A 12,891-nucleotide genomic window follows, 5' to 3' on the forward strand; every position below is an offset into this window, starting at 1 on the left:
ATTATACAGCTATTGCCATTAATTTTGCCGGCATTTCTGCGCATGGTCAATGCGGATCTACATCCCCAACATTAGTACTTGGAGATCCCCTTGAAACAGCCATCTACGCATGGATAACAGGGAACTCCTTCCGTGATTTTATAAATGAATGGTTTCCCTGTGCCACACGTGTGCAGAGAGGATGAAATAATGATGTAGTTCCATACTAAAAATACGCACGCACATTAGGGGGAAAGGGGCATTCCAAGCTGTAAACTAAAACGCTGTCCCTATAACATATAAGATGCATATGACCTGTAAATTGCTGCTGGTAAACACAAATAAAAATATATGTGTCATCTGACACAATGATAGACAAATTAAATAGAATGTCAGGGGCCCCCTAAGCTATGAGCTTGGGGGACACATGGTCGCACGAACCACAAAAATATGTGTTAATGACAGTTATTTTATATGGTGTTGTGTATTTCTCTTCCCCTTCTTTTTTCCATATGTATTAGAATGGTACTTACCTTATTAGCGACCCCTATGTAAGCTGTACAGGTTGTACGAGCAGGTTCCAGAGGTTTCTATCTCCAGGCAGATGTTTCCTGGAGAGCAGCTGATTGGACAAAGGTCAGCTGTCAGACCGTGTTTCTTCGTGGTCAAGCAGTCGTCTGTTTATTAGAGGGGCGGACTTGGTCTTTTATTAATTAAAATCTGGAATTTTATTGGTGATTTTAATTTATGGTTATTTATATATTTTAATTATTCTTTATTTGGTTACCCTTAATAAACATCGTGGCCATTATTATCCAAAAAATCAGTGTTGTGTGTTTATTTTGGTTTATTATTTTGTGGGTTGTGTGCTACCACGTCACTTCCGGGAAAGGGACTCTCTCAACAGCCACACTAATCTCTTCAGACGTCTTGGTGGTATTTCTCCGCTCTACAAAATACAAGCAGAAAAGTTTTGTCATGAACCAGCAGTGTAAGACTATGTTCATACAGGGCAGATAAGCTGCATAAAAGTGCACAGCGCATCCTTTCCTGAACCAAATTGTTTTCAATTGGAATCTCCCGTGCTCAATGCATTGGTTAAAAAAAAAAGAAGCTTATACTTATCCCATGTCATAGCGACGCGTCCTCACGCTGCAACCAATGTGACCGCTGCAGCCTGTGATTGGCTGTAGCAGTCACATGGGATGAAACATCATCCCAGGAGGCTGGCCTGAACAGAAGAAAGCATCGCAATGAAATCTGTTGAGGAAATTCTGCAGTGTTTATTCTACGTGTGAACCCGTCCCTAGGATGGAATCACACGCCACAGATTTTGTTGCAGAAATTTCTGCAACTGAAAATCAGTTCCATTCAACTAAATGTGGTTGTTTCTGCAGCAGGTGCATGGATTTCTGCAAGTTCCATTCAGGTAAATGTAACTGATTTTCAATTGCAGAAAATGTCTTCAACAAAATCTGCTTTGTGTGACTGCACCCTTATTTCTCCCATGTTCTCTTCTCAGTCAAGGTAAAGAGGATTGGATGGTGGATATGACTCTAGCAGGATCTCACCGAAAGATAAGTCTTTGATAATTAATTCTGTAAACAAATAAGGCCCCTTTCACACAGCAGTATTTTGGTCAGTATTTTGCATCAGTATTTGTAAACCAAAACCAGGAGTGGGTCCAAAATACGGAAAGCGGTAAAAAAAAAAACTTTACATTATATTTTTCTCTGTTTATGTTTTAATCCTGATTTTGGCTACCAAATACTTATACAAATACTGACCCTAAATACTGCCGTGTGGGAGTGGTCTCAGACTGGATTCACCCAGAAGTGGTTTTAAAAGCAATGGGAAATATAAAGGAAGAGCTTATACTTCTACTTCCTCCTCGATTCTCTTCTAGCTTTCGCTCAAAAATCTGCAACAAATACGCGATGTGTGAATCCATCCTAACAGGTCAGCTTTTGGGGATTTCCTGTGTGGGAATGGCTAGGGTCAATAATCAGCAGCTCCGATGAACTCACCTTTTTGTGTGGATGGATAAGATGGTGTAATGTTGTTTTGTAGAACGGGAACAGATGACCCGGCCTGGTACTTATTGCTGCTCCTGCGGTCATCTCCACTTGTGGCTTATGTAGGAGAAGCCACAGAATAGCTGTTAGTCCCCCGGTGGTATTAGGGGTTTCTATGATTCCTCAGCAGACAGCAGGGCATCTAGTGGAATTGTCTCAGTATAATCCACAACTGGAGTCTAGGAGAGAAGATGCATAAATAAGATGTATCATGTACAGTGGACCTATCACTGCCTGGAATGTCTTAAAGGGTTTGTCCAATCACAAGGAATTAATGGCCTTTCCTCAGTATAGGCTGTCAATATCTGGTCAGTGTGGGTTAAAATACCAGCAGACCCGGTGATCAGCTGTTTATAAGCAACCGTGGTGCTCGTACTATCGCTGATTTCCCTTCTATCTTTATCTGTTCGTACTGTGGATCGCCGTCCCTCTTGTAGTGGCGATTCACAGTACTACAGCCTGCTCTCATTCAAGTGAATGGGACAAGGCTGTAATACTTTTGCTACAAGTCTGAACTCTCGCTACAAGTCTCGGCAATTCACAGTACGAGCAGCAACTGTAATGAAGGGGAAGCAGCCCTCGCAGGATAGGCTATTAATTTATTATGACTGGACAATCCCTTTAAGGCTTCCTTCACACACACTTTGTCTGGCCATTTTATGGGGCAAAAAAAAAAAAAAAGCATCCAAGAACTCTTATTGCAAACCATGTGATTAAAAAAGTCCTCTTTGCAACACGATTTAGGGTATGTGCACACGGAGTGTTTTCAGGTGTATTTCGGAGCGTTTACGCCTTAAAAAAAACCTGAAAAAACAGAAACAGAACGCCTACAAACATCTGCCCATTGATTTCAATGGGAAAGACGGCATTGTGTTCTGAGGGGGCATTTTTTTACACCTCATTTTCGGAAAACGGCGTGTAAAAAGACGCTCGCGAAAAAAAAGTGCATGTCACTTCTTGAGCCGTTTTGGGAGCCGTTTTTCATTGACTCTATAGAAAAACAGCTCCAAAAACGGCCGCAAAAAATGTGTGTGCACATACCTTTATTCTGAAAAAAAACCCCAAAAGACATAAAAAACGCTACATACAATGACGCATATGAGGAAAAGTACCCCTATGTTCTATGAGTGGAAAACGCAACTAATTGCATGAAAAAAAATGCCAAACCAACCCCTTGCTGCAATTTGCAAAAAATGCCACTGAGGTAAAAAAAAAGAGAAAAAAGGCACCTAAAAAAGTAATGCAAGTTTTAGAGTGTTTAATATTTCACTATTGACTTTCAGCTGACATCTGGCTGCAAAAAAATGTGGATTTTGTTCCAAAAAAATCTAGGATCACACACGCAGTTTTGTTAGTTTTTGGCTTGGTTTTTTGAGCCAAACACAAAAGTGGGCACAAAAGAAAGGAAATGCATCAGTTTTTTCTTTATATCTTTCCTTCCTTTCGGATCCACTTCTGGCCTTGGCTAGAAAAACTGAGCAAAAAAAGGCACCAAAAACTGCATCGAAACTGTGTGTGTGTGATCCTGGCCTGAGTATAGTTAGTATCTATGTATGATCATAACTTGTGTGCTCACTCTGACATTGTGTGGACACATAAAAACCCTAAGTGAGAGCTTGAAATTTTGACTAGGAGATTCTTGTCTTGCCCTTAAACAAACTGGTTCTATTTCAAATGGACAGCAAGCAATTCCTGTCTCCAGGACCTCGCCCAGAGAGAAGTATTTGTAAATTAGGCTCTGTTCACATCTGCATCAGCATGCTGTGCTGTTTTTTTCTGGTAGAAAAATGAACGGACACCGTAACAGAACCCATTAACTTGACGGAACCCATTAAAGTCAATGGATTCTGTGGGGTCCATCCTGCGGCAGTTACGGCACACCCGTTTTATTTAGTTGTTTTGCTCCTACGACAGGGCAGAACAACGGAAACCCTGAATGCAAGTGTGAACATAACCTTAATTGTGTAAACCAGTTACAAGTCAGTTTTTAGGGATTTGATGTGTGGGAAAGGCTGGGGTCATTACTCTGTAGCTCAGTTAGATGAACTCACCTTTTTTGTGGGTGGATAAAATGTTGCAAAGTTGTCCTGTAGACTGGGAAGAGATGACATGACCCGGCCTGGTACTTATTGCTGCTCCTCCGGTCATCTCCACTTGTGGCTTATGTAGGAGAAGCCACAGAATAGCTGTTTGTCCTCCGGTGGTATTGGGGGTTTCTGTGCTTCCTCAGCAGACAGCAGGGCATCTAGTGGAATTGTCTCATCATATTCCACAACTGGAGTCTAGGAGAGAAGATATATAAATAAGTTGTATCATGTACAGTGGACCTGCTTTGATTGTATGAAGTGTAGTTCGTATCTGTGCACAATCATAGCTTTTGTGTCCTCTCTATGACATTGAGTGGACACATACAAACCCTATGTGACGGCTTAAAAGTTTGGCCTGGAGAATTTCTTGTCTTGCCTATATACTCACTGGTTCTATTTCAAATGGAGGGCACGCTTTTACCGGCCTCTAGTTCTGGCCAGTTGATTTCTGCAAAGAATTGATGTTGCCTTATGGTGTCACAAAGCCCCTGACGCTGCTTAGATGAATTACAGAAGAGCTGTAAAAAAATAACAGGAAATTGCAATCGATTGATAAACACTAATCAGGTAATCCAGACAATATTTTATATTATCATCTATCTGTCTGTATCTCTCTATATTAGACGGGAATTATATCGCTGCATGTGGCCCTATTCCTTCCATCAAAACAACAGATTTTATGATGGATATTACCGGCGCCTGATTACATTGACTTACAATGGGGTACATCGGGCACTGGTGGTATCCATTGTGTGACGGTACTGGCTATGCGTTATACATGGTAACTACAACGCAAGTATGAACAGAGCCTTACAGAAATATCATTATATACCTAGCCACATGATTTTAACTATTTTGCCGTGAAATTCTATTATATCAGCTCTCTGTGACCTGTAAGAGTGTGTATACTCACCCCCTCTAGGATGTTCCTTATAGGAGGATGCAGGTTCTCAGGGTAACGGGGACAGCGGATAGAACGCAGGATCCTAGCAGGGTTGTTTCCCTCATAAAATGGAAATTGTCCAACAGCCATTTCAAACATAATGACTCCAAAGGAGAAGAAGTCCACGTTGGCGTTGTAAGGCTTCATAAGCAGAACCTGTAGAACCATCAGGGAGAAGGGATTAAGTTGGGGAATAAACTGGATGTGTTGTAAACACTATACTGATAAAATGAGACGTCCATTTCTCACCTCTGGAGCCATGTAGCCTATAGTCCCTGCATGCTCTGTCATCTTTTTTGAGCCAAAGATGTTTATTGCTGCCAGGCCAAAATCGGCAATCTTAACGTGACCGGCGCTGTCCATGAGTATATTTTCCGGTTTTAGATCTCTGCAAAGATAAAGGGGGAATTTGGCAAGTAGCAGAGTCATGGAAGGATCACTGCACAGAGTGTCCTTCTCAGTGTGTACAGATATATTCTCCCCTAGACGCAATTCTCCCTTGTCCTGCTGTTTGTACAGAGTTTGATGGAGCAGGCCATACCTCTGTATAAAACTGAAAGTATATGGAGTTACAGTAAAAGCCCTATTATGGTTCCGTACAAAGCGAGCCGTTATATGGCTGCGTGCAAGAGCCGCAAGTGTAACCCCTGTCAGATAACAGCAGCTATTATAACACTGATTATCCTTCTCATATTATTATGTTATTTAAATACCTGTGTATAACGCCCCTTGAGTGCAGATACTGCAAACCGCAGATAATTTCAGCCGAAATAAATCTAAAGAGAAAGAAGAAAACATTTATCATCATCATTAAACAGCAAAGTTTATAAAAGCAAAAATCAAACGTCTGCTGTACAGTGGGAGAAATGATGAATAAATGACCCACATTGCACATTACCTGGTGGTGGCGATGTCACAAGGAGCTCTCCGACTGATGAAATCACGGAGTTCTCCTCCAGTGATATACTCCATGGCAAAAAACACATAATCCTGTAGAAAAGACAGAAATGTAAATACAGGGCATGATGCCAACGCTACCCGTTCTGGCAGCCTATTAAACAGGCAAATCTAGAAAAAACGCTTATCACAAGCCGACTAGGAGGAATCTGCTTAAAATTGAATCCTGATATGCCGGATGTGGAGGTCTATGGTGAAAAGAGGAAGACTCCTACCTCAGTTTGGAAAGTCGCAAAGGCATGGGTGAAGAGCCGGCTGTGTTCAGTGATCTCCAGGGCCTGACGCTCTATGAGGACGGATTCTCTGGAGTCCTCTAGTAATAGCCTTTTCTTCACAATTTTCACGGCAAGCTGTTGCCTGCTGGACGGATGTGAAGCCAGCATTACCTGAAAAAGAGAGTTATGTCTAGGACATTGCGTTTCTCTAACACAGAAGCTAAACGAGAAGAAGGCAGAAGTATGGGTTGGGGGATATTCACCCTCATAGCTCCCATAATACCTCTCTTCTACCCACATTTGCTCTTCAATAGTCCATATTGTTTGACCTTGTTCACACTACCATAAAATAGTGCACGTTATTGTAGGGCAGAATGTACCACCCCAGTTTTGAATTCTGTCTTAAAGGGTTTGTACAAGATATTAGAATAAAAACATGGCTGCGTTCTTCCAAAAACAGCACCACATCTGTCTACAGGTTGTGTGTGTGGTATTGCAGCTCTGCCCCATTCACTTCAATGGATCTGCGTTGCAATACCAGACATAACCTATGCACGGGTGTGGTGCTGTTTTTTGAAGAAAGCAGCCATGTTTTTCTAATCTTGGACATTAGAGTATATTCATAGGGTGTGGTTTTGACATTTTTTTTCCCGTATGGCAGAAAACCGCACTGCAAAAGTGCATGCGCATTTGATGCCGTTTTTCGGCTAATTGTAAGGACACGGCAAATCGCGTAAAAAAAAAAACATGCGTTTTTGCAGGGGGCAAAACCACACTGTGTGAATACGCTGCGTAAAAGCACACAGCGTATCCGCCCTGTTTGCCACAGGGAACTGGCTGAAATTTCCACTGTGGAAAACTGCACATAAGAAAAAAAGTTTTATACTTACCCGTAGCCATGGCGACGACGTGTCCCTCTGTCGTCCTACAGCCCGGCCTCCAGGGATGACGTTTCATTCCATGTGACCGCTGCAGCCTGTGACTGGCTTTAGCGGTCAGTTCATATGGGATGAAACGTCATCCTAGAAAACCGGCCTGGACAAAGGAGCACAGAATTCTGGGTAAGTATAAGATTTTATTCTTTCTGAGTTGAGATTTTTGCGGTGGAATCGCAGATTTTCCGCCACAAAAATTGCAACGATTAAATAAATACGATTGACATGCTGCGGATTAAAAAACCGCACCGCTGGTTAATTTCTGAGTGTTTTTTTCCGCTTATCATTTACGCAGCGTGTGGTTAAGATTTGTTCAAATCCCATCCACTCTGCTGCTACTGTATTACGCTGCGGATTACTTTTCAGAAAATGTGCAGTTTTTTGCTACTTTGTACCAGGCCTTATAGAGGATGAATAACATAGTATGAGCTGTGTGAGCACTAGTGTGAATGGGGCTTTGTTGTATCATCGGTGAATTGTGAAGTGAACACTTACCTTTCCATAACTACCTATTCCAAGCACCTTATAGAAGGTAAAATCTGACAAACTGACAGGAGCTGCCACTATATCTATGGTATCCGATGGTTGGGTCTCACTTTCTCCTTGAAATAAAATAAATCAGTGTTAGAAACTCTTAGGGTATGTGCACACGATGAGAGGCTTTTACATCTGAAAAGACAGACTGTTTTCAGGAGAAAACAGCTGCCTCGTTTCAGACGTAAAAGCTGCTCCTCGTATTATGCGAGGCGTCTGCGACGCTCGTAAATCTTGAGCTGCTCTTCATTGACTTCAATGAAGAATGGCTCAAATTACGTTGCAAAGAAGTGCCCTGCACAGCTTTCAAACGACGACACGTAAATAACAGGTTGTCTGCACAGTACGTCGGCAAACCCATTCAAATGAATGGGCAGATGTTTGCCGACGTATTGTAGCCCTATTTTCAGGCGTAAATCGAGGCATAATACGCGTAGTTTACACCTGAAAATAGGTCGTGTGAACCCAGCCTTAGGGCATGGCCAGACGTGGCGTATTTCTTCCGCCACTGTCCGCATCAATGCCGCACATAATCTGTGTTGCAGATTCTGTTGCGGATCTGCCCAAAATAGGCAATAAATTGATGCGGACTAGCCGTTGCCTATTGAGGTGAAAGTACTTCCCTTCTCTCTATCAGTGCAGGATAGAGAGAAGGGACAGCACTTTCCCTAGTAAAAGTAAAAGAAATTCATACTTACCCGGCCGTTGTCTTGGTGACGCGTCCCTCTCTTTCGACATCCAGCCCAACCTCCCTGGATGACGCGGCAGTCCATGTGACCGCTGCAGCCTGTGATTGGCTGCAGCCGTCACTTGGACTGAAACGTCATCCCGGGAGGCCGGACTGGAGGAAGAAGCAGGGAGTTCTCGGTAAGTAGGAACTTCGATTTTTTTACAGGTTGATGTATATTGTGATCGGAAGTCACTGTCCTGGGTGCTGAAACAGTTACTGCCGATCGTTTAACTCTTTCAGCACCCTGGACAGTGACTATCTCCTGACGTCGCCTAGCAACGCTCCCGTAATTATGGGTGCACACACGTAGTCACCAGTAATTACGGGAGCCCCATTGACTTCTATGGGCCTGCCCGTGCCGTAATAATGGCCCGTGATTACGGGCGTTTTTACGTTAGCGTGCATGGGGCTTTAGTCTGGCTGTAGACTTAGAAATACATAGGTCCAGCCAGAATGAAGAAATGTTATGTTCGTCAAACCAATACGCTACGCAGCACACATAACATCTGCGGACTTCATTGCGGAGTTTTGACTCTCTATTGAAGTCAATGGAAAAATTCCAGAGCAATTCCGCCACGTCTGATCATTCCCTTAGGCCATGTTCACACGTTCAGAATTTGATAAAGATTTACGCGCAGAATGCCCATCATCACATCCGCTGATATTCCGCATTCAAACAAGGAAATGGGGAATTTTATTTTCCATTGAAATGCAGCGGAAAAAAATTGAAAGCAGAATAATGACTTCGCTTCAGATTTTTAAATCTGCAACATTCTCGTTATTTGCGCGGATACCGCACTTAAAAGCAGCGGATTAGATCCATTGAATTACAATGTGCTTATCCGTGTGTGATTCCGCTGGCACATCCGCAACAGAAATTCAAGTGCCAGACATGGAATTCTTCCACGGATTTTAAAAATCCACGTCGGATTTGCCTATAAACATAGCCTTAGGCCTTATTCACACGGACGTGTGCGATTTGCTTGCGCAAAACGCAGCATTTTTTTCTGTGTGTCATCTGTGTGTCATCAGCATATGGTGCGCGACTGCGTGATTTTCGTGCAGCCGGCAACATTATGACACTGGTTTTATGTTTACACGAGGTGCTTTTCTGTTTTCATTCATAGTTTTTACTACTGTTGCGCAAATCACGGGCGGCACCCGGAAGTGCTTCCGTCTGCCGAGCGCGATTTGCACGCACCCATTAACTTCAATGGGTGCGTACAGCGTGAAACACGGGCAAATATAGGACATGTCATGAGTTTCACACAGCGCACATACGCTGCGTGAAATTCACTGACAGTCTGAACAGCCCCATTCATTAACATAGGTCGGTGCGACGCACGTGAAAATCAGCAGTAGCACGGATGTATAACACGTTCGTGTGAATAAGGCCTTAGTAAACTTTACATGTTTGTTTTACATCAGGATGAAGCTAGACATCACCTCGAAGGCAAAGTAACTTCTAAACATCTCTGTAGTGTGAGGACCTTGCAAACAGCTTTCTATATCTCATCTTCCTGGGGCCTCATGAATGCAGCATTAAGGGGAGTGTAGCCCAGAATTGGGAATAACTGGGCTTACACCAACATTTTTAGGTTTTGGGTGGAACAAGGGGTTTTTTTTCCATCCGGGGAGGCAGATCTTGAAATGCACGCGTTTTTGGACACAGTTTTTGAAGTTTTTTTTTTAAATTTAGCAAATAGAAAAAACTGGGGGGGGGGGATTTTGATCAAAAACTATTCTTTTTTTCTGTTTCCCATTGATTTCAATCGAGGTTTAAAAGCTCCAAGACAGAGTATGACGCTTTGTTTTTTCCACGAGCAGAGACACAGCGCCGAGAAAAAAAAGCCTCTATCTCCCATTGAAATCAGTGGAAGGAGATTTGGGCCATTTTTTTGGGTGCCGATTCCATATCTAAATCGGTGCAAACAAATGCAGTGTGAACTGAACCTTAGGGCTTATTTAATATTTGGCTAAAGTCTGGTTACCTTCCCATCCCTCATCTAAGCTTCTAATAATTGGAAACATAGTATTAAGTCATCACTTCTACTTTGATGTATTTACTGACAGCTCCTACCTGTTTCCAATTTGCTCCTTTGACTTTCAGAAAGAGTTTTCTGTCTCTTGGCAGTCCTGCTATTGGACAGATGGTCGATCCCGGATGTGAGGAGCTTTTCTGGTGTTTTGAGCAGCAATCTATACCCCTTTCCTGTAGGGCAGTAGCTGGCAGATGTTGGGCTCCTCTCCAGGTCCTTCTCTCTCTTTCTCTTCAGGATGTTACTTTCCCCATCGCTGTCTTGGGTTCTCTTTAGGATGTCAATTTTAGGATTTGAGTTTTCATATTTCTCTCCTCCCTTCTTGTAAGAGGTCCGATCTCTCTTTCTGTTATTCCTCTTCCTACTCCTTTTCCCCTTCTTATTGATGTAGTCTGATGCCTCCACTGGAAGCCCAGCTAATGTCATGGGGGGCTCCTCATTCTCAATAGGTTCCTTTTCTAAGATGGTATCAAGAACCTTTCTCTTCTGAGGTGGGTGTTCTTCCTCACTCTCCCTACTACTCCTCACCTCTTGTTTATCACGTTTTCTTTTTTTGTTATGTCTCATGTTCGCTAAGAACAGCAAACAAATCGCCTCCTCACTCTAGTCGGTGAAGAAACACAAAGGATTTTTGCTTTCCTTCTCCCTTCAGCCAGCCGCAACGTGATGTCATAAAGCAACATGAAGTCATCGGATTCCGCATGACATCATAAAAGAACATGCCATCATCAGCAACCAGATGAGCTGCCTGTTTGCAGGACCTGATTTTATCATACAGTATAAACCCCGGTTTTCCTGCTCCCTAATCCTTTAGGTTGGTCCCTCAGTCACCAGTTGATTGCAGGGAATTCTACTGATAGGAATCCTGCATTAGCTGTTAATTCAGTAAATGGGGGAGCAGCAATACCAGACTCAACCCATGGGCAGGGGTGGCGCTGTTTCTTTTAGAAAGCAGCCATGTTTTCTGTAATGTCATACAACCCCTTTGAGCTGATTTTATATACTTTGTATAAATTTTATCTACATTATTTGACACATTTACACTCTGCATAAAATTATTTCTATCAAGTTTCTGTCTGGTTATTGATGTTTTGTGAAATTCTTCTGTATGAAGATAACTTTCCCTTTATCATTGGAAACTAATAATAATAATAAGTATGTAGTATGTCGACTTTGTTTTCATGTTCGCTCCTACTATTAAGATTGCTGAATGGTCATATGATCTCTTCGGTCCTGGTGTGTTACAGTATATTGAAAATTAAGGCTAAATGCATTAATGTTTAGGTTTTATGAAGATTTTTATTCTGTTGTGTTGATCCTTCAGGCTCTTGTCTTGGACTTTGGTATTATGCAGTATTTTATAATTTTATGTAATGCTATTTTATTATTATCACCATTAGGGTATGTTCACATGGATTATTTTCAGTCGTTGAAAAACGGCGAAAAATACGGAAGCTGAACGCCTCCAAACATCTTCCCATTGACTTCAATAGGAAAAACTGAGTTTCGTTCCCACGGGGCGTTTTTCTACGCGGCCGTATGTAAAAAGGCGCGTAATAAAACGGCACGTAAAAAAGAAGTGCATGTCATTTCTTGAGCTTTTTTTGGAGCCGTTTTTCATTGTCTCAATAGAAAAACAGCTCCAAAAACAGCCGTAAAAAACGCATCAAAAAACGCTTGATGCATAAAAAACGGCTGAGAATCAGAGGCTGTTTTCCCTTGAAAACAGCTCCGTATTTTACGGCTGTTTTTCGTTTGCCATGTGAACATATCCTTATTATTTACCTTAGAGCGGCATTAATCCTAGGGCGCAGTTCATAGGGAAAAAGTTTTAAATACATAAGGCTCTGTTCACATCTGCGTCAAAGACTCCAAAACGACGTACACTGTGAGTCAATGGTTTCCATCGGGCGCCGTTAGCTTCCCTCATCTGACTGAGCCCTTTACCTCGGTTTTTTGTTGTTTTGCTTCTGACGGAAAACCTTGATGCAGATGTGAACAGAGCCTTCATTTTTTCCCTCAGGCTTGAGTTGCTTTTTGACGGTCATAATAGCGTAGCATTCTGCAGTATTCTATCCAGCAAATAAAACCGATGCCTGACGGAAACATAACTGATCCATTATAAGTCAACGGAAAAAACATACGGATCCGTCATAACTGATCATGAAGGATCATGGCTCCTGTAAAAATGGAAATCATGACGCAAGTGTGAACAGAAGTGATTTAGTGCGTGTTTCTATGCAATTGTGTTTTCAACCACGTATAAAAAATGCATCAAATTGCGGTAAAAACATAAGTTTTTTCTGATGCGTTCTTAATGTGATTTTTGTAACCGCACCTCAACCACTATGTGGGAATATACCTTCATGATGAAAATATGTAACCATGTCTGCCTGC

At 42.3% G+C, this 12,891-nt stretch overlaps 2 protein-coding genes and 1 long non-coding RNA gene across 3 annotated transcripts; all 3 read right to left on the bottom strand.

Annotated features, from left to right (window-relative positions):
• Positions 1-515: 515 nt before the first annotated feature.
• On the bottom strand, positions 516-4,330 carry LOC142652445 (uncharacterized). The gene is made up of 3 exons (XR_012847856.1): positions 4,106-4,330; positions 2,007-2,233; positions 516-928 (listed from the first exon to the last, which is right to left on the bottom strand). It is a non-coding gene; the product is annotated as an uncharacterized LOC142652445 (long non-coding RNA).
• A 205-nt stretch (positions 4,331-4,535) lies between these two features.
• LOC142652446 (protein kinase C theta type-like) lies at positions 4,536-5,538 on the bottom strand. Its single transcript, XM_075828086.1, has 3 exons — positions 5,334-5,538; positions 5,055-5,240; positions 4,536-4,659 (listed from the first exon to the last, which is right to left on the bottom strand). Exons 1-3 carry the CDS (start codon positions 5,511-5,513, stop codon positions 4,540-4,542), a joined length of 486 nt encoding a protein of 161 aa, XP_075684201.1. The 5' UTR covers positions 5,514-5,538; the 3' UTR covers positions 4,536-4,539.
• Positions 5,539-5,772: 234 nt separating this feature from the next.
• Positions 5,773-11,082, bottom strand: LOC142652463 (uncharacterized). The gene is made up of 5 exons (XM_075828101.1): positions 10,536-11,082; positions 7,687-7,793; positions 6,257-6,427; positions 5,983-6,074; positions 5,773-5,860 (listed from the first exon to the last, which is right to left on the bottom strand). Exons 1-5 carry the CDS (start codon positions 11,059-11,061, stop codon positions 5,773-5,775), a joined length of 984 nt encoding a protein of 327 aa, XP_075684216.1. The 5' UTR covers positions 11,062-11,082.
• Positions 11,083-12,891: the final 1,809 nt, after the last annotated feature.

The sequence above is a fragment of the Rhinoderma darwinii genome, chromosome 5 (assembly GCF_050947455.1).
Source record: "Rhinoderma darwinii isolate aRhiDar2 chromosome 5, aRhiDar2.hap1, whole genome shotgun sequence".
NCBI lineage: Eukaryota > Metazoa > Chordata > Amphibia > Anura > Rhinodermatidae > Rhinoderma > Rhinoderma darwinii.